Raw genomic sequence first — 26,547 nt, 5'->3', positions numbered from 1 at the left:
ATGGGTTAATATAAAGAGTTCATCTTCACAGGGATATGACAGAAGAGTCCCGGGTGACTCTGAGGTTACAGGACTGAGCAACTGAAGAATAGCACTGCTGTCCACACGCTGGGGCGGCTTCTGCAGGAGCAGGCTTGTGAACCTGTGAAGACCAGCCCGATGTTTTAAAAACCTGACACTGATGACAGGTGGGAAGTGACTTTTGAAAAGAACCAAACATAATTCTGAGAGTCAACGCAATCATTTCAGACTGAGCAGAATTTCTACAATGGATATGACTTGAGGTTATTGAATAAATGGTCCAAAGTGCATAAGCACGTTTATAGTTAGGCACAGACCATACACTTTTTTCTAAGACATTTCTGCAGTATTTTTGTTGGAAGGGAGTCCTGAGAACCACCCTATGAGTTAATTAAAGCAGCTGTTGGTATTCTCATTTATCAGCTAGGGAACCTAGGGTTTGGGAAGATTAATGGCTTGCCAACGTCAATTGCAAATAAGTGATAGCACCAGATTAAACATGTAATCTGATAATAAACCCCATGTTTTCCCTAGCTACACTGTGTTGCTATATTCTAAACTAAGCTGCCAAACATGAAGGGAATTTTGCTTGTCTTCATTTGGGCAGAAGCACCGCCAAAATCTTTGAACAATGAGAAAGCGTTATATCAACTAAAATTATAACTGCAGACAAGAGTCAAAGCAGAGTTGGCCCTTCCTCTTTGCTCTGAACGTGACTTACTTCTCTGGGCACAATCTGGACTCATTACTTTTTAAAATAATTTTTATCTTTTAATTTTTTGGGGGGGCTACGTTGGGCCTTTGTTGCTGCGCGTGGGGTTTTTCTCTAGTTGTGGCGAGCAGGGGCTACTCTTTGTTGCGATGTGTGGACCTCTCATTGCGGTGGCTTCTCTTGTTGTGGAGCACGGGTTCTAGGTGCGTGCGTTCAGTAGTTGTGGCGCACGGGCTTCGTTGCTCTGTGGCACATGGGATCTTCCCAGATCAGGGATCGAACACGTGTCCCCTGCACTGGCAGGCGGATTTTTTTTTTTTCCCTTCCTTTGGGCAGGCAGATGCTTAACCACAGCACCACCAGGGAAGTCCCCAGACTCATTATTAATGCAGAACATTGCCTGATTGCTTGGGGTAATCCCTCCCGTGGTGTTGAGTGGAAATACAGCTGAGTGATCCACAATGCAGACAGCTGGCTGGCTGTGGAGGTGACAGTTTTTTCCTCACCATGAATTTATGTTAAGAATACTCCGTTTTCCAATGTAATAAAAACAGCCGTACATAACTCTTTCAGGCCAGCCTTGCCCAGCCATAACCCAGACAGGACTCCCCGAGCACACCCCCATCTCTCTGGAGCTTCCCCGATGCCCTGTCCTACCCCACAGCTCCATCTCAGGCTGCAATTTTGAAGAGTGAACAAGCGTTGCCGCACGGACCCTGAAAGTCCATTGGCCTCCAGGCTTTCCAGAGCTGAGCTGTGATGGTCTGAGCCTGTACGTGGCTGAGGGGCGCTGCTTTCCCTTATCGGGAGCCTGCAGAGCCCAAAGCCACTGTTCTCCGGGGGCGTCTTCACCTTTGGCTGCACACTATCCCAGGAGCTCCCAGCCCAGCTTCTGAGCTCTTTTGTACTAATAGCTCTTTAGAAATTTTGCTGTGTGCGTACTTTAAAAGCATGGAGAGAGTTTGGTTTTTAACCCTTCCCCTCCGCACCCCCTTAGAGCACTTGCTCAAGAGAGAAGAGAGCAGTGGTTCTCAACCTCGGGTGAGCATCAGGCACCTGCAGAGATTATTTTAAAGGCAAAACAGGCCCATGATTCAAAATTCAAACATATTAAGGGCAGGCTTCCCCTATGGAGGGTATCTGGCAATATCTACCAAAAGTACAAAATGCACCTTTGACCCAGCAACTTCACTTCTGGAATTCTCTCCTGCAAATACCCTGGCACATACGAAGTAGATCAATAATTTGATATACTTTCAGGTTATTCATGGCAGCATTGTTTGTAATAACGAAGAGTGGGAAACAACCCGTGTCCACGACTGCTCAGGAGACAAGCTGAATAAATATTCTACACAGTGAGACACTAAGCAGCTGTAAAAAGAATGAGGACGTTCTCTATGTAACGATTTGAAGAAATCTCCAATAAATATCAGAGTGAAGAAAAAAAGGCATAAAATAGGGTATAGTTGTGGTGCACAGGCTCTCTAGCTTCGTGCGCGGGCTCTAGAGCACAAGTGGGCTTAGTTGCCTCATAGCATGTGGGATCTTAGTTCCCTGACCAGGGATCGAACCTGTGTCCCCTGCATTGGAAGGCAGATTCTTAACCACTGGACCATCAGGGAAGTCTCCTGTTTTTATTTTTAAACCATGTAAACCTTTTACCTATTCTAAAAATAAAATAAAATTTAAACAAAAAAATCATATAAAAGTACTCCCCTGTCTCACCTTTGTCACCCTACATCACTATTTTTAAAGGCTGAACCATGATTCATTTAACCAGTTTCTTATTGGAAGGGCATCTGGGTGGTTTCTCACCTTTGCTGTTACAAACATGATTGCAGTGGATATTTGCGTGCCCGTAGTTTTGTATACAATATGAAAGCACATCCGAAAGATAAACATCTGGAAGTGAAATTGCCTAATTAAAGGGTATGAACACTTACAACTGAATAAGTGTTTTCAAATCGTCCTCCAATGAGGACAATTACATTGCATTAATCAACATAAGATAATCTCTATTTCTGGGGGTCCAGGGTGCTTCCTGGGTTTCTAGATGTTTTAAAAGTTCCACAGATGACTCCAATAAACCATCAGGGGTGAGATGCTGGCACTAGACCCAGAACTTATTTTCAGAGACCTTCCCAAGTGTCCAGATGATTCTGTGCCTCCACCATCAGGAACCACATGCCGTCATCTTTCTCTCGAGCTGTTACACTACTAACCGGGTCTCCACAGACCTACTTCCACCCCCTCCAGCCCATTATCCCCAACTCAGCCCGAGTCATCTTTCCAAAATGTAAATGTGTTCACATTACTCCTGAGTTCTGAGTCCCTTAATGCTTCCAAGAGTCTGGATGAGACACAGAATCGTTGGTGAGGTTCGCAGGACTGCCCTGCTGCCTCATCTCATCCATGCTCCCCCAGCTCTGAGTACTTTCTTTCAGTACCTCAGTACCAAGCCAGGAGCCCTCCCCCCACAGGGCTCTGCACAGCCGTTCCTCTGCCTCTCCTTCCTCCTCCACCTCCTCCAGATGTCTTCCCGGACCTCTCCTCACAGGGCCCAAGGCACCAGGCATCTGGCCCCTCTGGGAGCATCACGGCTGTCACTGACCCGTTAGGTACGTGGTTGCTCTGGGTCTGTGCCCACCTCCTCACTGGACTATGCTCACATGGGCTCTGAGCTCCAGGAGACCACGGGCTGCATCTGCCCTCCTCTCCCGCATCTCCCAGCACATAACTTAATGCCTGGCCCACAACAGGTCCTCAGCAAATGCCTGTTGAGTAAAAGGAAACATTTCCTCAGTTTTCTACTCTGAAAACCAAGGGTAACCAGATCCACTGCCCAGGGGTTTTGTGCAGGTGTTTTAAATGGGAACCCGTGCAGTGTGGATGCTGGCATTTGGCTGGACTCCCCTTTCTCACCCACATACCAGCCCTGCAGAGTGCAATTCACATTTGTTCAGCAAAATGTCCAGTTTCTGCACATCAGGGACATTCCTGTCAGTCATAATTAAAGAACCACACGTGGTAAACTAGAGGTCAAAGGTGTGTTGCAGCTAACTCCTGGACCACTGGCTCCAGCTGCCTTCCAAACACCAAGCCTGGAAAGCAGCTTGGAGTCAGCTTCTCCCCAGAGCCAAATGTATTCCCCACTAGGAAAGCACTTCAGTGGTTCCCTAACAGGCAAAGAGAGCCACCACCCCGACGCACAATCGCGGGGTGCTTCAGCCTGCGGAGAATGGTGGGCACCCAGACAAGCATCCATTCATTCAGCAAGTGTTTACAGAGCACTTACTCTGCCAGGCTCTACCCTCATTCTTGGGCTGGAAGGGACCTTGGGGATGAACTGGTCCAACCCCTTCCTTTAGAGTGGAGGAAACTGATGGCCCCAGAGGGGAAGTGACTTTCCTGAGGCCCCTTCCCCTGCAAAGATGGTCAGCGTCAGCTGTGCTGGGGGGATGCACACACTAAGGTGTGATTAGATCACAGGTCTATCGCCTCCGTGCTCCTCGTCCAGCTGCACACCCAGTGGTCATCCTAGCCCAGCAGGGTCAGCAGAGTCTGCTCAGATGGGATGGTAGATTCTCAGAAGACAAACTAAAATAGTTTTCTCAAGGGAAGCCGGGCCTCCAAATTGTTTAATGTATTGTAACTCTAAATGCTGCAGTGATCTGTCCCAGCAGCTTCTCCAGGCTCAGCTCTCTCCAGCCTCCCTCTCACACTCAGCACTCGGTACTTAGTACTCGCTACTCAATACTCAGTACCCAGTACACTCAGCTTCCTTCAGTTCACTCTCTGAACCCTGGGCTTGCCTGTGCTATTTCCTATGCCTGGCAAGTCTGCCCCCTCCGTTTTAGTCCTTTTGGGCTGCTGTAACAAAATACCTCAGGCCGAGTAGCTTGTAAGTCACAGAAATGTATTGCTCACAGTTCTGGAGGCTGGAAGTCTGAGATCAGGGTGCCAGCATGGTTGGGTGACAGCCCTCTTCCAGGTCACAGGTTTCTTGTATCCTCACATGGCAGAAGGGGCTGGAGAATCCCATTCATAAGGGCTCCACCCTCACCACCTAATCACCTCCCAAAGGCCCCACCTCCTAACACCATCACCTTTGGGGGTTAGACTTTTAACATGAATTTGGGGCGGGGCACACAAACATTCAGTCCATAACACCCTCCATCTCTGGCTAGCGCCCTCCATCAATCTCCAGGTGTTGGGTCAAATGCCTCTTTCTCAGGAGACTTCCTCTAGACTAGGTGAGGGTCCGCCTGCCACCGCCCCTGTGACATCACTCTTCTTTCCACATCATGACTCTCATCACATGGAATGGATGATCCATCGTTACTATCCTTCTCCCCTGAGAAACTGTAAACACTGTCAGGGCAGAAAGGGAACGGGCATCAACCCCAGGGATGCCCAGTGCCCAGCACAATATGACCCGCACAGTGCAGGTGCACGGTACGCCCTCGTGGAGACTGAGAATCCATGAACCGAGAGCCTGAGGACGCAGCTAGGCTCAAATCCAGAGACGAGAGTAAGGACAGCCTTGATTGGGAACCATCACTTAAGTGAAATGGACGAGAGGACTTCGGAGAAATCTCAGGATGCAGGAAGAAATCTTCCCTCTAAAATAAGGATCCTCTTTTTTTTACACGTAAGGAGGCAGGTCTACACATTAATTAACCCCCATCGTGAACGGGGTCTGCGATTTGTGACCAAGATGAGCAGAAGTTTCAGGACGTAGCAGGTTCTTAGGGCCTGTGTCTCACAGCCCCACACACAGACACAGCCTGTGCTCCTCACATCTGGATTCCACATCTGGTGACTCACACACGTCTGTGGTGCAGCAGTCATGGGGCAATGTGTTCCGAGGACTCGCACCTCTGCGGTGATGACAGACAGCAATCCTGTGTCTGGCGCTCCACGTAGGAGGTTACTAAAACCAACCCCAACCCCAGAGGGAGAGAGCCACAGTGGCTGCCTGCCAAGAGGGTAACCAAGGCTGAGAGATAGCATTACACCATTTGCTGGCTTTTTTTTTTTTTTTTTTAATAAAACTAGGAACAGCCATTCGTTTGCTAATTCTCTGTAGGCTTTTTCTCAGACAGACCAGAAGCAGCTGAACTGAGATGTACTTTTACAGGGCATCTCACATTGGGCAAGAGAGCCTGAAGTCAGGGGAATCTGGTTCTAGTTCTGACTCTGTCACCAGTTTCCTCCTTGTGCTTGTTTCCCACAAAAGAAAGGAAAGATCTCTAAGTTTCTTTCTGTTCCATTAAACCTCTAATGTGAGTACACGAGGGTAAAGGTGGTCTCTTCCCCTCACTCTCTGTGATGGACTGAAATGTGTGTGTCCCCCCTCCCCTCCCTGCCCCGCCCAAATTCATATGCCAAAGCCCTAACTCCCAATGTGCTGGTATTTGGAGGTGGGGCCTTTGGGAGGTGATTAGGGTTAGATGAGGTCATGAGGGTGAGGCCCCCATGATGGGATTAGTGCCCTTCTAAGAAGAGGCACAAGAGAGCTTATTCTCTCTCTCTCTCTCTGTCATGGGATACAGCAAGAAGGCTGTATCTGCAAGCCAAGAGGAGGGTTCTCACCTGAACCTGGCCATACTGGCACCGTGATCTTGGATGTCCAGTCTCCAGAACTGTGAGACAATTACATTCATGCTGGTTAAGCCACCCAGCCTACAGTATTTTGTGATGGCAGCCAGCGCAGACTAATACACTCCTCTTGCCTTGCTCAGGGTTGCTTCTGCCCTTCAGAGTCAAGCTGGGTGGCATCAGGTAGGAAAAGGCCTTTGCACATCCACCTCTGGTGGCCAGAGTAGGAGTATCCCCAATTCCCAGTGCTCTAGGCTTGTCACTTAGACCACAATAGCACCCTCTTCTTGCTAGAAGAAGGTAGTTCCCAGGCTCCTGAGTCAGACTCCTTGCAGGACAGTCCATTTCTGGAGCCCCACAAGGGCAGCAGCCCTGGCCCTGGGAGTGGGTCTCCAGGCAGCAAGGCAGGATGCTACCTCAACCCTCTCCTCAGTGTGGGGCAGTCTAGCAGTGGGAAGTAAGACCACAACAAGAGTACCTTAGAGTTTATGCCAATTTACAAGTTCCCCAAGCACTTCAATGAATGTCTCTCCCTGTGCCACACAGCGACCCTGAGAGAGAGGCAGAAATGATCATTCCCAGTTTACAGGTGAACAGTCATATCCAGAGAGGTCAATTCCCTTGCCCAGCTTGGAAGCTACAAGACTTAAATCCAATTTGGGCTCTTAGTTCAGTGCTCTCTCTACTCTGCCACGCTGGTTTCAGATCTGTGCACAGACAGCCACAGGGTGAGGTGGGGCCAAGAGGTCTTAACGGAGCCTGCCTGCAGGGAGTGGAGCGGAGTTGCTCCTAGCAAGAGAGTTGAGCAGAAAGTTCCCCATGGAGGTGATGTTGGCCCTGGGCTGGGTTTCTGCCAGCAGATGTGGGATAGGGAGGTTGTCCTAAGTGCACACAGGATGGGATGGAGATACAGGGCATGCTTGGAGAACAGGGGAGCAGGAAAGACCTGGCTGGGATTCAGGAGGTGGAAGAAGGGGTTCTCCGCCACTGCCAAGTCAAGGCGCTCGATTGTAAGTTGATTGCAGGAGATAGCGGAGAGCCCCTGAAAGTTACTGCACAGGGCGTGGACCCTGTGCCAGGTACCAAGGATGAAAGACAGGTGGTCTCTGTCCATTCATTCTCTCATCCATTGAACTTTATTGAGCATCACCTGTGGGCCAGGCCTGGAACACAGGCTCCGGATAAGACCCAGTCTCTAACCTCCAAGAGCTCGCAGGCCAGTGGGCTGTGTGTTCTGTGCACATCTAGTCTATGGAGACTTTCTTGGTGCTGGGATGCCCTTTTACTAGGTCTATCTCAGAGGAATTTCCAGCAGGTGGAGATGGGAGGAGTGCTCTCATTTGTAGCTTGTAGAAGAGACTCCCCCAGTCCTTTCCCCACCTGACCCCCCAGTCTGTGGAACAACCCTCCAAGGCAAGGAAGGCTCCTACAGGCAATTGCAGCTTGGGGGCCAGGGGACCAAGGGGAAGGGAGGATGGGCATCACTCTAGGGGTCAGAGAGCCCAAGGTGCCTGCAGGGCTGTGGGCGTAACAGCATCCACTTCCTTCCTGGACCCTGGGAACCTGGGCCTGCTCTCCATGCTTCAGGGGACCTTCCAGAAAGTGAGCGAAGTGTTCCTCAGGACACCTGCCATCAAGGCTTTAAGTGGAGGCTGTCTTTATGAAGGGCCAAGGACACCCTTATCTGCTGAGCCAGGCCTGGCTGAACCCCAGCTGGCTTCCCACCCACAGCCCAGCATGATTTACGAAAAAGATGCAGCCATGGCACCAGGCTCTTTGTGATCTGGCATAGGGCTGGGAAACATACATCTGAACCCCAGGAAACTAGGGCCACATTGAAACCAAGCCTATTATTACAGGACAGGGCAGACTGACTCATCCCAGGGCAGACAGAGAGTCTTCAATTAGGGGACTAGCTCAACAGATATGTATCAGATGGTGGGAAAATGCATCTCTTACGTACCACCACTGCCTGAGGATAGGTTAATTCTAACCCATCTGATCATTTCACATCGCATATAGACACACCATATATAAACAAATACATATCAAAATTCACTTCTAATGGCATCTTTGAACATTTACTCATATGGATGATATCACTGTATCATTAGTTACAAACCCTATAAATGAGAAAATGATCAAAGTTTAAAAGCGTCAGTGGCCATAACAGATGTGGATGGAGGGAGGGAGGGAGGGAGAGGGGCATGCGATTGTGAGGAGAAGAAGTAGCATTGGTTTGGAAGGGCCATGAGAATTTCCTAGAAGTCCTGCAACTATCTCATAGTCAGCCCTTGGTCATCACCGTAATGGGGGGGGACCAAAGAAAGGCATGAGTGATCTGAGATGATGAGAATTAAAACAAGCCAATTAAAACATGTGCTTCTGGCCTTGGTGTCCAGTCATGCAATTCGACACAGCCGCCCTCTTTCTGCACCCCGATGCCCAGCCCCTCGCCGGGCTGGCTGTGTGGACCAGGGCAGCGGGCTGGCAGGCAGCTGGGCAGGCAGTCACGAGCATGTTGTAAAGCTCAAGACTCTACCCCAGATGGGGCAAACGTTTTCTCACAGGCTGCATCGTTAGAGAGGCACACCAGCTGTGCAATCAGCTCACCTGCCCAAGTGAATGGATGATATGAAAAAAAAAAAAGGCGGACAAGTTAGGTTGTGGCCACAACGGTATCAGTGGTCAGGGAAGTTGGCCCTATAACCAGAAAGACCAGCATGATGGGCAAAGCACATCAGAACCCTTTTCCTCCACTTCTGATCCCTTCTCCCAAAATGACTATTTTTTAGTCTTTATCTTGGTTCACTTGGAAACAGGACTGCAGGGCAGAAAACATGGCATTCTTGAGTGAAGAAGAAAAGGACATCTGTTTTTTTTTTTTTTAAAGTAATGGAGACAGGAATTGGGGCCAGCTGCAGGGAAGTATGTTCCCAGAAAACATCACTGCCAGCGTCACCGTCTGCTGCCAGATGGTCCGGATTGGGGGCTTGGGCTTCTCAGGAGCCTCCCCTTCTCCCAGAACTGACTTTGCAGTCACACTGCCCAGAGTTCGAACCCACCACTTAACAGCTGGTAACCCTAGCCTCTTTACTGAATCTGATCTGCAGTTTCCTCATTAGAAGATGGGGCTTCCACGGGGTTGCTGGCCCCGAGGAAGCACGTGCGCAGCACAGAGCCCGGCCCGAAGTCCCCAGTCAGTAAGGCGTCCGCATTATTATGACGCGTGGCAGCTTCGAGATGGCGGCGAGGCAGACAGGGAAGAGGAAAACGCCGTCTCAGGGAGTGGGGGAAGGAGCTGGGGGTAGGGGGAGCAGCGGCCACCAGGGCTGAAATCGCTGGGAGAGGCCTTTACCCACTTTCCCCCACGAAAGCCAGGCCGCAGACACACCGGCGGTCCCTGTCCTCAGCGTCCCCCACCCACGATGGCTTATGCCAGGTCCCGCTGGTGAGACCTCAGAACACTCACTGGCACAGGTCCTGCCATCGCTGCGGAGTGCGTGCCCCTCGGGACACTGGCAGGCGAAGGATCTGTCCGTGTTGATGCAGGAGTATTCGCATCGGTGGTCGCTCAGCAAGCAATAATCCACTCCTGCAAAACCCAACCGCGGGGTGAGCTGTGCGTGAGGCTCCTGGGCTACTGAGGATGGGAATCAAGTGACAGCTGGGCTCATCCCTCCCCTCCATCCCCTGTTCCACCCCAGGAAGGCACGCAGTCCGCAGGAGACAGCCTCAGGATCTCCCCCAGGCAGAGGGCAGGGAACAGGGGGGACCTGCCGTCCTCTGCGGTCGTCACAGTTTTCACACCCGCTGCAAACCCTTTCCCTGTCAGAGAAGCACGAAGCGGACTCACGGGAGCAGGTCTTGAGGTCCTCGTTGATGAGGAAGCCTTCTGAGCACTGGCACACGAAGGAGTCCTCGGTGTTGAGACACAGCTGCTCGCAGCCGTGGTCCCGCTCTTTGCAGTGATCCACCCCTGCGGCACACGCACACGGAAAACTCTGTGAAGCAACCCAGGGCTACGCCCCCGGGCGAGGGGGCATGAAAAACAAAACCACCTCCCAGGGAGCCCCTGCCGGGCTACTGCACTTCAAAAAGAGTGATGTGGCAAGTTCATCCTGCCCTGTGCCACTGGCCTTGTTTTCCTTCCTATTTCTTTGAGGAGTAAGGTGCATACGACTCCTGTCAGGGGTGGTGACGGCAGCAGCCCTCTGTGCCCGGCCCGGGCACGCATCACCTGCAATCCTGGGGCGACGCTGAGAGCAGTGTCATCCCCATGTCACGGGGAGGAGAGCCAGGCTCGGGAAGGTCGAGCCGCTGACCCCACAGCCGCGCAGCTGGCGCAGCAGTGCCTCAGAATGAGGGCTCTGCACCAGACAACTTGGGCTCAAATCCCACGTCCACCGCTTCCCAGCCACGAGATGCTGGGAGGTCATTTGGCCTCTGTCATCAACTCATGACTTGAGAAACAGGGTTGAGGATTCCTCTTTTAGAGGAACGTGGTGAAAGGAGTAGATTCACCCAAAGCCCTCAGAATAGTGCTGGCATAGAGTAATCACTTTGTGAATGCTTATTATTACTAAGTATATTGCTGGGGAAGAATTACTTGTATGGTTTCTTTATACCTCAAAGTGAAAAAGTGTTGTTATCCCCCATAGCCAGGACACCCAGATTCAGAAAACAAACCAAAGCCAAGGTCTGCATGTGTGGCCGGCCCTGGCACCTGAGCCCTGCACAGCTGGGCCCTGCTGGGATAACAGACACACAGCTGTGGTGAGCGGCTCCCACAAGACAGCCCTGCGGGCTGCCTGCCAGATTTCCTTGATGGAGGAAACGCACACTCGGAGGCTGGAGAGACACTGGAGGCCTTGTCAAGGCCATCCAGTGGGCCCCTTTGACTCCCACAGGGCCTGGGACTGGGGCCTTCTGGAACATTCCACCAGTGGATGTGCCCACTGCAAACACTTGCAGGATCTCAGGAGCCAGAGGCGAGTATTCACATCTCAGTTTTACCACTTACCAATCATGTGACCCCCAGGAAACTTAGTCTCTTTGTGCCACAGTTTCCCCATCTTTAAAGAGGGATGAGAGTGTCGATGCTTCCTAAGGCTCTGGTGCAGATAAAGCGAGAGTGCCTGGAAAGTGCTCAGGGCCGTGACTACACAGAGCAAGAGCCTCATAAGGGCCTCCTGTGGGGATGGCCCCCCAGGGCTCCCTGAGCCCCCATGGGGAAGCAGATACCATGCCTTTCTCTGGGGACTTGTGGGAAGAAATGACATGGTTTATACTTTTTCTTTCTTTTTTAAAAATTCATTTATTGGCTGTCCTGGGTCTTCGTTGCTGCACACGGGCTTTCTCTAGTTGCGGAGAGTGGGGACTACTCTTCATTGTGGTGCACGGGCTTCTCATTACGGTGGCTTCTCTTGTGGAGCACGGGCTCTAGGCACAAGGGCTTCAGTAGTTGCGGCACACGGGCTCAATAGTTGTGGCTCACGGGCTTAGTTGCTCCTCGGCATGTGGGATCCTCTGGAGCAGGGATCGAACCCGTGTCCCCTGCATTGGCAGGCGGATTCTTAACCACTGCACCCCCTAGGAAGTCTGGTTTATACTTCCTTGAAGCTGACGAGATGGTCCTTCTTACTAGATCCCAGAGAGAAAGGATGGCTCAATCCCTTCCAGCCCCTCCTCTGAGTGCTCCTAGGCTGCCCCAAGGCATGCTGGGAGGGAGAGGCAGGTCAGGGCCCCTGGGGCTCTGGGTGGGCTCATCCAGGTCGTGCCAGCCTGCCCTGGGATACCTGCCAGAGGTGCCAGCTGGCAGACCTCACGCTCCTGGAAGAAGGCAGACCGTACACAGATCCATCCTCACCGGGGCATCTCCTTGAAAAGTGGAAGGACTCTTGCTCACCACTGGCTTCTCATAAGGACTCAGGAACTTTCAGAGGCAAAGGCAGAGCAGTGCCAACTTTCTGGTTCAAAAATTCTTTGACTTCTGAGATTGATCCTTAGAAAGCCTAATCGAGGCTCTTTGTTCCCTCTGAAGACTGACGGGACACAAGTTTTCCTGAGGACTGCTCTCTACCTCATACTTCATCTGTGAAACTTCCCCTCCTGGCAGTTTAAGGTCCAAATGCTGAACAGCTGCACTGTTCTCGTTCACAATCTATCTCTGTCCCCAAAGCTGGAGCAGATGTGCGGCTTGCTGGGTGCAAAGCCACACAAAGGGCCCCTTCTATGCTGGTCATGTCACTGAGCCCCTCTCCAGCACACCAGGGTCACAGGCATCCACCGCCGCGTCATGTGCCCCCACCCCCGCTGGCCTGGACCAGCAGAGACTGTGCCTCATAAAAAACGACGCAGCCATCCAGCTGGCAAAGCCCGCGAGTTTCCGTGCATTTGCATCACCAGATGGAGCTTTGTTGTACCTCTTACACAAGAACACTAAGAAAAGGCTTCACAACCAGTCCCATGTTTCCCAGCTCTGCCCTCAGCTCGGCGCTGTGGCCGCCCAAGTGCTCTCTGAGCTCTGTCTCCTCCGGCCTGTTGTCTCAACCTGGGGCCAGCACGGGTCACTCTCCCAGGCTCTGTGACAATAGTGAACTATTACCTTTAACTGTATGTTTTCCTTGTGCCAGGCACAGTGCTAGGAGACTGAAATGGTCCTGACCGTTCCCCTCAACACCTCTAGGAGATCAACAGTATTATTATCTTCACTTTTTTAAACAGATGGGGAAGTCAGAGCTCGGCGAATTTAAATAACTTGCCTGGGGCCACATGTCTAGTTTGTGCTAGAGCCTGGACTAAGTCAGGCTGCTCTGACTTAATCAATGCTCTCAACAGCAAATAATAATATTAGCTAATATTTACTGGGTGCTTATTACATGTCTAGCAGCACTTTTCTAAGTGTTTTATACTTGCCGATTCTTTTAATCCTCACAATCCAATCCCTGAGGTAGGCAGAACGAGGAGTCCCATTTTACGGATGATGAAACTGAGGCCAGGAAGGTTAAGCCTGTCGGACCATCAGGCTCACGGGAAACCTAGGGGCTTCAGAAGTGACTGGCTGCTAGCGAGCCCGGGAGCCTTGTGTGAACCTGGCCCTCCCATCAGAGCCCCTTCCCCGGGGCACACTCACGGCTGCAGGTCTTGCCATTGGGATCCAGGGTGTAGCCCCGGCGGCAGCGGCAGTAGTAGCCCTCCTCCGTATTGATGCAGTTGTGCTCACAGCCTGGTTTGTTCAGCGCACAGTAGTTGATCCCTGAGGGGAGAAAGGGCAGACCCTCCTTCAGGCTCAGGGCTTCCCCCAGGGCTGAGGTCAGCTCCTCACAGTAAATATTCAGTAAATAAGGTGCCCTATAGGACAGAACAGCTGTCCTGCTCTCCACGAGCTTATTTGAAAGAGAACCTGACACCTGCAATGTACCTCCGCATTCTCCAGCGTAGGTCTCTTCCCCATTTGATGGCCAAAAAGCTGCTGAAATGAGTTGAGCACCACAGTTCCCAGCCCATCTCCTCCTAAGAAAGATGGAAAAGCTGGGAAAATGCAGTCTCGTCTTCCAATTAACCTGAGCACTGGGGCTCAAAAGCATGTAGGGAGCTGCCGTCGGCAGTGACATCTGACAGTGACATTGGACAGCACAAGGCAGAATAAACAACAGCTGATCGTACAAGATATCCAGCTATTTAGGAGGGGCAGGAAAAGGCGGTAACATTAAGAAGGGTCCAGTGTTCAACCTCACTCTGGGTAAGAGCATGACAGCATCCGTATCAAGAAACGGGAGAAGACTCATCTCTGGCGCTGGCCCAGGCAGTTGTAGCTCTGTCCTATGGTCACATTCACCCCCACGCAAGCTGCACTTCTGCCAGCAGACAGCAGCAGCATCACAACCAGCAGCCAGCGAGCGGTTTCATCTTCTGCTAGAAAATGCTAAAACCACAAGATAGGCCGCCACCCCACCCCTCTGCCCCCACGCCAACGCACACACGCCAGAGAAGGTGATGGGAGAGCTGGAGAACTCTAAAGGGAGCTCGGACCAGCCTCTGTGAGGCTGCTGTTGTGAGAAATGGTCACCAGCAACCTCGGGGCGGAGCTGGAGCCGCTGAACTGCATCGTCCTCTCCCCTGGGCACGCGGCAGACACCGCTGGTTGCCTTGCCAACAGCCATTACCCTGTCTTCTTGAAACCAGAACCCTGACCCCCAAGGCATGAGTCATGAGTGGTCGAAGCCAGCCTGGCAACCATGTGCTCCTTTGTCAGTGACTGGTCTAGAGGTGGGAGTATGCCTAGTTCTCGCCAATGAGACGGAGGAGGAATTTATTGGGGCACCTAGGAAAGATTTCCCTTCCTGAAAAGACAAAGGTGTATGAAAAGAAATGAAACGAAACCCATACCCGAGGGACCTCAGCCCATCCCTTAAAGGGTCCATGATGTGCCCTCCCATGTGACTGGTGGATGGAACTTTCCACCCACAGAGCATGGGCAGAAGTAGCTGCAGACAGAGCACACGGAGAGAACTCCCATGACATGCAGGTGCTGGCCTAAGAGAAGAGATGCCACCAAGAGGGCCATGGACCCCTTGGCGCTCTCTCTGTGCCTCAGCCTTCCTGCGTGAGGAGAGGCAGAATATTGTTAGCTGTGTGTAGTTTCTCAGTTCATCAACAGCCTTACCTGTGCCGAACAGACTGAATGCCAGGAAACAAAGAGCTCCGGTGAAGAAAAATAGGCCTGGCAACAAAACACTGGCCACAGACAGACAGACAAACAAAAAGCCAAGCAAACAGACACAGAACACAAAGGGCCCTACAGTTTGGGGCCACATAGGGTAGGACCTACAAATCCTACACTTCATTACACCATCAGAGAAAAGTGAAATTATCTTCAGTAAATGCTGTTTTTAAAAGCCAGCACTCAGCCACTGTGGAAAACAGTATAGAGGTTCCTCAAAAAAATTAAACAGAATTACATGTGATCCAGCAATTCCACTTCTGGGTTTATACCCCAAAGAACTGAGAGCAGGCACTTGAACAGATGCTTGTACATCCATGTCCACCGCAGCGTTATTCACAATGGCCAGAAGATGGAAGCAGCCCAAGTGCCTACTGACAGATGAATGGATAAACACAATGTGGTATATACATAATGTGGAGTATTCTTTAGCCTTAAAAAGGAAGGACATTGTGGCAAATGCCACACATGGATCAACTTGAAGACATTATGGTAAGTGAAACAAGTCAGTCACAGAAGGACAAATATTGTAAGATTCCATTTATATGAGGTACCTAGAGCAGACAAAGTCACAGAGATGGAAAACAGGATGGGGGTTGTCAGGGGCTGGCGGGAGAGAGAATCAGTACAGAGTTTCAGTTCAGGAAGATGATAAAGTTCTGGAGCTGGATGGTGGTGATGGTTGTACAACAACATGAATGTACTTAATGCAACTGAACTGTACCCTTAAAAACGGTTACAATGGTAAATTTTGTTATATATATTTTACAACAATTTTTTAAAGAGCCAACATGGTCTCTGAGAAAGATTCATACACAATAGTTAAATTAAGAAACATGAAGATTCCTAAAGAGGTTATCACTCAGCTATCTGGCAAACAGCAATTTAAAAATGCCTCTTCTCCAAATGGTTCTTTACAGCAGAGGCTTAACTGTAGAGCTTTGCCTTCTTTATGTGCTTGAGTCACAATTCTTCACATGTTACTTAGTCATTCACACATTTATTCATTCAATCTGTATTTACTGAGTGCCCACTATGCCCACCACATCTGGTCCCGTCTCCTTACTAACTGTGATGCGCTACACATGGGCCAGGCTTGGGTGTAGGTTTATCTGGCAAAGCACGGAGTGTCCAGTAACCCTGCGGGGTCGGATGGCAGGACTGTCAGATGACCAAGTAAACAGCGCTTATGAGTGCCAACTCGCAAAGGAGCTGGAGACCTCGCTGAGAAGATAAATAAAAACGTGAAAGATTAGTGACCCAGAGAGTAAACTGGAATGCCAACTGAGTGGCACAGAGAGTAAGTTTTAGAAAAACTGGACAGGCTACAAAACGGTAAAGCAGAAAGTCACGTTCCTTCAGTTTAGGAAATCGGGGCCCAGAGAAGTAAAGCAGCCTCTCCAAAGGTCACATGGCTAGCATGAGTGACACTGCCAAGACTGGCCTTCGAGTCCCCCGGCTCAACCTGTGGCCCCCGCCCCGGCTGTTTAGAATGTGATGTCTCCAGGACTTCTCTGGTGGCCCAGGGGTTAAGACTCCAGGCTTCCAATGCAGGGGGCATGGGTTCGATCCCTGGTTGGAAAACTAAGATCCCACATGCCGCACGGCATGGCAAAAAAAAAAAAAGAATGTGATGTTTCAGCCATGGTGCCAGCATGAGCAATCCGGCAGCCCAGGACACGGGTCCCACCCACTCTGATCCCGCCCTGGGGCCCCCGCCTAGACGGCCAGTCCCGGTCTCTGTGTCGCTGCCTTAATAAATTATGCTTTAAGTCGATGACAGCACTCTGCAGAAAAAGAAATTATGCCTGGATAAGGAGGAAGAACCTATCTAGGCCAACAGTGTTTTCTTCAGTAGGATTCTGCCTTGAATTCTTTTTTCCCAGTTTAACTGGATGACATGAAATTCCTTTGAAAAATAGATTTCTTATTAGATTTGAAAACAGCCCACATCCATCAACTGCCTATTAAATGTGAATGGCTGTACCCTGAGCTCGAGACCGTTAATGCTCTCAAAATCCTTAAACTCCTAATAACAAACTCCAGATTTGAAACCCTATTTCTCTAATTTCCAATTCCATGTAATGCTCCAGAGAGACGGTGAGCGCCCACTTTCCGTGAGCAGCTGTCTACATCATCGCCCGTGTGCACACGTTAGGGCAGGGGCGGCCCTCAGAGGGACCTGGGCAGTCGGGCGCTGGGTGTGTAGCGAAGACAACGGAAAAAGTAACGATGAGGCAGGGCTGGGAGAAGGGCTGATGAGGACATTGGGTTTTAGAAACAAATTCCATTTTTCTTGGATGAAAAAGTAGGGCACCTGGCTAAAGAGGAAATGCAGCGATCACGGGGTATATATGAAGGAGCGTTAGGGACTCTGGGCTGGGCTGCAGCCTGCAGACAGGCCTGTCTGTGGGCTGATTTGTGGTGGTCATACTCCTCCCAGATGGTCACTTGCTCCCCACGTGTCCCTCTGTTCTTGGCCTCCCTCCTCCCTTGATAACATGGGAGGCACACACTGCCTTGGACCATTCTCTTACTCCAAGTGCCTCTCCAGGCAGGATGTGGGGGGGGAGGGGGCAGAGAGCGAGGCACTCTTAGATGATTGTGAGAGATGCAGCGCTTCAAGCCAGGTCCCCTCCACTGATGGCCAGACGCCCAGATTGCTTCCTTCTCTCTCCATTAGCAACACACAGTGAAGCCTGCAACTCCGATGAGTATCTGAGTTGAACCAGATCTAATTATCCCCCATGTGAGAGATCTGGGTCCACAAATGAGTCCAAGGGTGAGTGATTTTCCCTGGGTGTAGCCAACCACGGACACCCTTACCCCTAGAAAGAGGTGTGAATAGCACAGAGAGGAGTGGCCAGGCTGGCCTCTCCCATGTACTGCATGCATGTGTGCTCTAATGGAAAATAGTCCATCAAATTGTTTTCACATTCTGAATGCTCTCAGTTAAAATTCCCATCTAATGCTTGAATGTTTCCCGGGTTTGCATCCAGGCAAGGTGGTGGGAATTATTTTTCATAAGAGAGGCTCAATTTCAAAGTATGGGCTCTGCCACTGTACGAGGTTTAACACAGATTAGAGTGAGCATGTGAGTTAACGTGTGCCGTGAGCAGACTGTGGCTTGTGGACTCAGTCCTATAGCCCATAATGCCTTTCAGAAAAGATATATGGTCAAAGTGTTGAAAATCCAGTCCTGTGATGCAGAACGCTGCTGTACTTATCACCAGGAAGAAGTGTCTGAAGGGACACATAAGAGAATACGTCCCTAAGTGGGAGTTCCAGAGAGTTCTGTGAACGACATTGTCAGGAGAAATGCAGAAATTCAGCGTGCATATGTGTGGACTAATTTGGGGAATGCTTTTTGAGAAAACACTTGCATGCCTTAGAAGGGTCATCTTTCTAACAAGATTAATGCAGACAATAGTTGCCTTTTCTGCAGGATGATAACTCTCAGAGGCCCATTCACGCACTCATTCATGCACTAAATACTGTGTTGCACCAACATGTGCCAAACACTTTGAGGTGCTGAGGATTCACGAGTGAGAGAAGGAGAAGAATCTCTGTCCCTGCAGACCTTCCATTCTAGCGGTCTCTCGGGAACAGATCTCCTAAAGAGATCCCAAAGGGGTCTCTGCTCCAGAGCCCTTGTCAAGCCCTCCGAGGCGCCAGATGACAGGCATCTGAGTCACTCAGCGCATCCTTACTATCATCCTGCCGACATCATGTACCTCTTGAATGTTGCGGGGATGCCCCAGAGCCTTCTCTTTCTCCTTCCTTGGTATCAAACAGGAGACAGCTGCACCTTCCCCCTTTTTCGCAGCCATCCATTGTCTCATCTTGTGGACTGGAAGAGACCAGCTCCTTTTCCCTCCTACTCTGGACCCAGCCTTTTCTTTCTCAAAGTCCCAAATACATGTTGCAGGTTCGGGGGGGGGGGGGGGCGGGTAAAAAGAAGGGAGGATGTGCCCTCATTTCTAGTCGGTGGGAGCTTCAGCTTGGGCCTCAACTTCGCTAACTAAATCCAATAGGCAGACCCAGTCTATGTGGTCTCTAAAACGCAGCCCCATCACAGGATCAGCTGAGACAAACGGCAAAATAAAGGGCAGAATACTGTTAGCAAACACAAATGCTGCATGTAAGTATACCTGGTTGAGATTTGCAAGGGAGAGGAAAGCCAGCAGAGCCATCTGGGGAGCAAGCCCTTCCTCAAGGCCCCGCGCAACTTACTTCTGCAGGTTTTCTGATCTGGATTCAGGGTAAAGCCTTTTAGGCAGCGGCAGGAATAGGAATTATCTGTGTTAACACACTCCTGCTGGCATCCATGGTTAGGTGAGGCACAGTAGTCTATCTCTGAAAAGAAAGAAAAATCAGGACAATGAACAAAACTAGAAATCTAGCTTAGGAAAGCCAAAAGATTTGCAGTCTGAACTTTTCCTAAACAGTCACATTCCCATGACCTTAAACACTCAGGCCATAGAGAGATCGCTCAATGAAGCTATTTCCATGTTTAGGGATACAGACCCCCGGGAAGAGAACTTCCTTGACTGGCTACAAAATGTTTATGCTTTGTGAAGATGCTTTCCTTGTCTTGGTTCATGTCAGAGCCGCTAAAATGAAAGCATGTGACTGGTTGTTTGTTGTGTCACAGGCTGGAAAGAGAGAACTTAACTGAATGTTTTACTGAACTTAGGCAATTAAAACAATGAAATCTTCCCAACATCAAACTTCAAACTGCTTAACTGAGTGAAACACTGAGCCAAATAGGATACAAAATTATACCCTGGGAAAAAGAAGGCCTGGGAGCGAAATGCATATTTTGAGCTCACAACATCTCCCCTGTCATGTCACTGGCCTCATCTGCACTTAAATCATCTCAAGGTTTCACAGTCAGGGAATGTGATCTCTAGGTACACATTAATTTAAACCAAAATATTCAGAAAAGAAAAGGTCACATGGAATTTTTAACAATGAAATTTTACTTGTATAAGTATTTTTTATTTTTTAAAAGTATTTTTATTTATTTATTTTTTTGGCTGCGTTGCATCTTCGTTGCTGCACACGGGCTTTTCCCTAGTTGCAGTGCTCGGGCTTCTCATTGCGGTGGCTTCTCTTGTTGTGGAGCACATGCTCTAGGCACACGGGCTTCAGTAGTTGCAGTACATGGGTTCAGCAGTTGTGGCTCTCAGGCTCTCGAGCACAGGCTCAGTAATTGTGGCACATGGGCTTAGTAGCTCCTCGGCATGTGGGATCTTCCTGGACCAGGGCTCGAACCCGTGTCCCCTGCATTGGCAGGCAGATTCTTAGCCACTGCGCCACCAGGGAAGCCCTTTCATTCTTTTTTATGGCCGAGTAGTGTTCCATTGTATATATGCACCACAGCTTCTTTATCCATTCATCTGTGGATGGACATTTAGGTTGTTTCCATTTCTTGGCTATTATGAATAGTCTTGCTATGGACACAGGGGTGCATGTATCTTTTTAAATTATAGTTTTGTTTGGATATATGCCCAGGAGTGGGATTGCTGGGTCATATGGCAACTCTATTTTTACCAACCGAGAGCCTGTGATTCACGCACAGAGGTCTCACAAAAGCAAGTGGCCTGTTGCGCGCTGTCAGAAGATGCTCGGCTCAGGAGGTTAAGAGATGAGCTGGCTAGGAAACCCAAAGACTGATACATTCTAGTTTGTCTACTGCTGATGCAGTAAAAAAATTATTTCCTTCTTCTGTTTCACATTTTTTTAAGAACTTTTATTGAGATACAGTTAACAGGCAATAAACTGCATATATTTAGAGTGTACAATTTGGTATTTTTTTTCTTATTAGTAATGTATATATGGCAATCCCAATCTCCCACTTCATTCCCCCCCAACCCTTCTGCTTTCCCCACTCGGTGTCCATATGTTTGTTCTCTACATCTGTGTCTCTATTTCTGCCTTGCAAACCGGTTGATTTGTACCATTTTTCTATAGTCCGCATATATGTGTTAACATACGATATTTGTTTTTCTCTTTCTGACTCACTTCACTCTGTATGACAGTCTCTAGGTCCATCCATGTCTCTACAAATGTCCCAGTTTCCTTGCTTTTTACAGCTGAGTAATATTCTATTGTATATATGTGCCACATCTTCTTTATCCATTCATCTGTTGATGGACATTTAGGTTGCTTCCATGTCCTGGCTACTGTAAATAGTGCTGCAATGAACATTGGAGTGCATGTGTCTTTTTGAATGATGGTGTTCTCTGGGTATATGCCCAGTAGTGGGATTGCTGGGTCATATGGTAACTCTATTTTTAGTTTTGCAAGGACCCTCCATACTGTTCTCCATAGTGGCTGTATCAATTTACATTCCCACCAACAGTGCAAGAGCGTTCCCTTCTCTCCACACCCTCTCCGGCATTTACTGTTTGTAGATTTTCTGACGATGCCCATTCTAACTGATGTGAGGTGATACCTCACTGTAGTTTTGATTTGCATTTCTCTAATAATTAGTGATGTTGAGCAGCTTTTCATGTGTCTCTTGGCCATCCGTATGTCATCTTTGGAGAAATGCCTATTTAGGTCTTCTGCCCATTTTTTGTGTTTCACTTTTAATGCAAGTACAAATATTCATTTGGTACTTTACTCTGTGAAAGCACTCCTATTTGAAAAATAAGGATGGAAATGTCAACCAAGTTATCAATGCAGCCTGAAAAAAATGAATATAACAATCTCACAGCCAGTAAGTAATAAACAGCAAGATGCAAAATAGGATGTTGACAGTTGTCTTTACTCAACATTACAGGTGTTAGTAGATTAAGCATTAGACATGAAATCCACACTCTCCTTGACTCCAAAGACATGAATCCCTGCCCAGTGGACTAAAGTCCTTTGTCTTTCCCGTGAAAAGACCCTGAACACCTGAGAATATCCTTGTGCCAGCTCAGGAGTAATGGCTTCTTTGGCCCTCTAACAATCTTGTCCCCATAAAATCCAGCAATTCCACCTTTACGTATACACTCAAGAGTTGAAAGCAGGGACTTGAACAGATATGTGTACTTGCATGCTCACAGCAGCGTTATTCAGAATAACCAAGAGGTGGAAACAACACAAGTGAATGAATAAACAGAATGTGGTGGATACACACAATGGAATATTAGTCAGCCTTAAAAAGGAAGGAAATTGTGACACATGCTACACCATGGGTGAAATTGAGGACATTATGCTCAGTGAAATAAGCCAGTCACAGAGGGACAAATATTGTAGGATTCCACTTACACGAAGTACCTAGAGTAGCCAAAATCATAGAGACGGAAAGTAGAATGGTGGTTGCCGGGGGGTGGGGAGGGGAGTATTATTATTTAGTGGGTACAGAGTTTCAGTTTAAGGAGATGAAAACGTTCTGGAGCTGGATGGTGGTGGTGGTTGTACAACTATATGAATGTACTCAATGCCACTGAACCGTAAGCATTTTTACTTTTTAAGTAAAAATGGTTACAAGGGTAAATTTTATATTATGTATATTTTACATAGTAAAAACAAGTCTTGCCAATATTTTGCAAACCGATGGCCTGCATATTTCTATCCTTCTCCCCTCTAGAAAATATTCAGATAGATTTGTGTGGGATGCTTTAGAGTTAGAAACTGATATAAAAAGGTGGTGAGTTTTTGAACACTACTTACATATTTTACTTACATGATTTGTTCAGGAATATAAAGCTCTATTATGTACATTTCAGCTTAATCATAAATTAATTATGCTTGGCATATTACATTGACAAGTCTACCTTTTCTAGATAATAATTGCACAGTAACTAATTGCATTAGCTTTCAAATATACTTTTGGTTAAAAATAGAGACTCACATTTAAGGAACTGAGTTTCTTTTATTTCATCTTCCGCAAGTTGATGAGGAATGGAAAAAAACTGTTTTCAACCTCTCAACATCACAGCAGCAGCCAGGCTCTGACTTGGCTGGAATCTGATGTGAGGCCTCCTTAATTACTAACAGGATCCCTGCCTTGATTCTGAGCTTCCACCTCCATCCTGTGTTTCTGGCCTCTTAACGGGTCCCTGTTTCTCAGTTTGTGTGCCTGTTTTTGCCACAGATCTGAAGCATTCATAAGTGTCTCAGTTCTTACAACTGAACCGCCTTATCCCTAATCTCACAGCCTTCCGAGTCTTCCGGGGTCTCCATTCTCTTGCCAGTCCCCTCCCAGGTCTGGCTCCCTGCCCTGCCCCCAAGCATCGCAGGAAGGGGGCCCTTCTAAGGTGCACATCTCCTGGAGGCTGTTTGCCCAGCACTCTTCCCTGCCCACACATTGAGGTGGCCCACTTCTGGGTCTTGACTCCAACAGGGCCCAGAGACAGCTGAACTGGCGGGCTCCACGCCTAGTCACTGAGGCCTCACAGCTAGACCCGTCCCTCCCCTGACTTTCAGCCGGAACTCTTCTCCCAGGCCCCCTGCGCTGCACTATCTGCTTCCGGGGTCGCTTGTTTGTGCCATCCTGGAGCTTGTCCTTCTCCACATCCCGTTAGATTCTGGGATAGGAGACATGCTGATGGTGAGGCTCTGGGAACAGGGGCCGGGGGCGAGGTCAGGTGACCCCAGACAGGGAAGGAGTTCTGTAGAGGCAGGAAGGAGACTGGAAAGGATATGTGCCTTCCTCCAGGACTCATCCCAGGGTGGTGGCAGCATCCCCACCTGTTCCAGTTCAACTGGCCTCCTGCTTCCCTTAGCTCCTACCGTGAGCCTTGTCTGCATCCCCCTGGGAGCCTTCAGTCATACAACACCTTGCAGGTGACTGAGCTGCTCTGTGTGGCTTGAGTTCCCAACCAGCCTCCAGTGGAAGCCTTGAATTTTGAGTTTTTTATGCATTATTAAACTTAGCCTAGGCATGTGGTATATGCTCAAGAAATTCCAATGTAAGGTCTTTGAAACCAGTGTCATCCTTAAAAGAATTTGCTTGGCACCAGGCCACATGCAAAATGGTTTAGATGAATTCTCTCATTTAGTCTTCAAGACAACACTATGAAGTAGGCGGTATTATCTCCCCTGTTCCAGTTGAGGCAACTGAGGCACCAATACTTGCCCAAGATTATCCAGCAAAAACTCAGATGAGCGGGGATTTGAACTGCCCTTGGCAGCACACGGCCTCCCCTTTGATGGACAGAACTGACTCATCAGCCTGGCAACCACAACTCCCTGAAAGCTACCCAGGCCCAGGCTGCTGGCTCATAGCTCAGAATAGTCAGAAAGGAAGGAAAATTAGGAACAGAACAGTCCATTCACTCATTCACGTGTTCTCTCAATTAGCAACTGTAGGCCAGTCACGCGCCAGGCATTGAGATGAGTCCATCTGGCTGATATTTTTACACATCTTTCCTCTTCCTGGCCACCTTCATCTCACTCTACTTCTTCTTTTTTTTTTTAATATTTTATTTATTTATCTATTTATCTATCTATCTATCTATCTATCTATCTATTTATTTATTTATGGCCGCATCGGGTCTTAGCTGCGGCACGTGGGATCTTCATTGAGGCATGCGAGATCTGTTGCAGCACATGGGCTTCTCTCTAGCTGTGTCACATGCATTTTCTCTTCTCTAGTTGTGGTGCACAGGCTCCAGGGAGCATGGGCTCTGTAGTTTGCGGCACACAGGCTCTCTAGTTGAGGCACGGGAGTTCATTAGTTGTGGCGCACGGGTGTAGTTGCCCTGCAGCATGTGGGATCTTACTTCCCTGACCGGGGATTGAACCCACGTCCCCTGCATTGGAAGGTGGATTCTTTACCACTGGACCACCAGGGAAGTCCCATTTCACTCTTCTTTACCTGGTGAAGGATGGCTCTGCCTTTAAGACTCAGCCAAGATATCTTCTCCAGGAAGGACCTGGCCTTATTCATTGCTATTGGCATGCGGTTTGGGCTACAGAAATGTATGTTTTGACTTCCTGTGCCCCTTACAGTTCTATCCTCCACCCCTGCCTCCAGCTCTGGTGTTTGTAAACTGTTGATATATAGGGACTGAAGAGCAAGCTGATGTTTCAGGAGTTTGGGGGGGATGCTTTTAAAAAACTATGCAAGCTTATTCTGCTGTATGTAATAGATATATTTAGAAAGACTGTGGCTACATGAACCTTTTTTGAATTGAAATCCTGTTTTCTCGTTGATGTATGTTTCAGAGGTGACATTCTAAATTGCTATTAAACTTCATTTTTAAAAAATGCTGGGCCCTAATACTTTAAAAACAAGCTTTTCTCAAGTGAACCTTTCTATGAGATGGTAGTTAGCCATACACAATCCCTTAAGTGCTCTGACATATCTTTACATTTAAAAGAATGCTTCTGGAATCCCTTGGCAAAATGAATGCCCACCCTCAGTTTATAAATTGTTATGGTCAGGACTTCCCTGGTGGTCCAGTTAAGACTCCACACTCCCAATGCAGGGGGAGCAGGTTTGATCCATGGTCAGGGAACTAGATCCCACATGCATGCCACAACTAAGAGCCCGCACGCTGCAACTAAAGATCCTGCATGCTGTAAGGAAGATCCCACATGCCGCAACTAAGACCAAGCACAGGCAAAATAAATTTTCAAAAAATTGTTATGGTCGGATTTGGGGAGCTTAAATTAATTCTGATGTGGATGTGTATAGTTAAAATAAAATTGAACTAAATAGCTCAAAAGAAAACTGAGCAGTTCTCTGCAAAATGCCCTCCCCCTCCCCAACCCAGGGGCAACCACAGTCAGCTCCTTGTGGCTCAGAGATTTGCCTTTACTTGTGTGGAGTCAGAGCTGGAGCCCACAAGCCACAAAACTTCAGTGAAAGTATTTCTTATGCCCCGTTAATACTGGTGGGCACAGCCAGGCTGTGCCAGCATGAAGTAAGATGGTCTGGTTGTCAGCACACTCTGCAAATGCTGGGAGGAACACTCCCACGTGTGGTCTCCGATAAAAGATACACACTGTTGTCAGATGCTGTGAAGGGTGACATTGAGATACAGTGGGCGACAGTCTTAGAACAAGTTAAGAAAGGCCTGACAGAGGAGGAATAGGGGCAGAAGGTATCAGCCCCCCTCCTCCACCCCATGCAAGCACATAATCGTATGCTACTCTTTGCTTGGAAGATTTTTGCGGCCATAGTGCCTATAGCAATAGCGTCAAAAAATGTGTGTTGTGTGTGTAACTTACTTGTGCATGTCTTCTTATCTGGGTTAAGAGCAAACCCTTTAGGGCACCGGCAAAAGTAGGTGCCGTCGGCATTTACACACTCATGTTCACATCCATGGTTTTCTGAGGCACAGTAGTCCACAGCTGTAAAGAATAAAACACAGAGTTTAAGTAAAAACACAAACAGAGGTGAAGGGCATAGTAGAATGGAAGCATACTTATAACAAATATAAGTAAGGATTAATATTATTGCCCCCAAAAGAGGATGGATAAATAAATATGAATCTAAAAGCTCTCTCCCCCGCCAAAAAAAAATCAGGAGTCTGGATCAGAC

At 48.7% G+C, this 26,547-nt stretch overlaps 1 protein-coding gene across 4 annotated transcripts in view; it reads right to left on the bottom strand.

Moving 5' to 3' along the window:
* Nucleotides 1-26,547, bottom strand: part of MATN2 (matrilin 2) — a 155,068-nt gene that overhangs the window by 16,653 nt on the left and 111,868 nt on the right. For all 4 annotated transcript variants that reach the window (XM_057736049.1, XM_057736050.1, XM_057736048.1 and 1 more), the window contains 5 exons: nt 26,235-26,357; nt 19,293-19,415; nt 13,470-13,592; nt 10,191-10,313; nt 9,807-9,929 (listed from right to left, as the gene is read on the bottom strand). In XM_057736049.1, the coding sequence (XP_057592032.1) occupies nt 9,807-9,929; nt 10,191-10,313; nt 13,470-13,592; nt 19,293-19,415; nt 26,235-26,357 (615 nt within the window). The remainder of the gene's footprint in view (nt 1-9,806; nt 9,930-10,190; nt 10,314-13,469; nt 13,593-19,292; nt 19,416-26,234; nt 26,358-26,547) is intronic.

Source organism: Hippopotamus amphibius, chromosome 5 (assembly GCF_030028045.1).
Source record: "Hippopotamus amphibius kiboko isolate mHipAmp2 chromosome 5, mHipAmp2.hap2, whole genome shotgun sequence".
In the NCBI taxonomy this organism is placed as follows: domain Eukaryota; kingdom Metazoa; phylum Chordata; class Mammalia; order Artiodactyla; family Hippopotamidae; genus Hippopotamus; species Hippopotamus amphibius.
The sequence above is the reverse complement of the archived record's forward strand: the minus strand, read 5'-3'. Positions and strand labels throughout refer to the sequence as shown.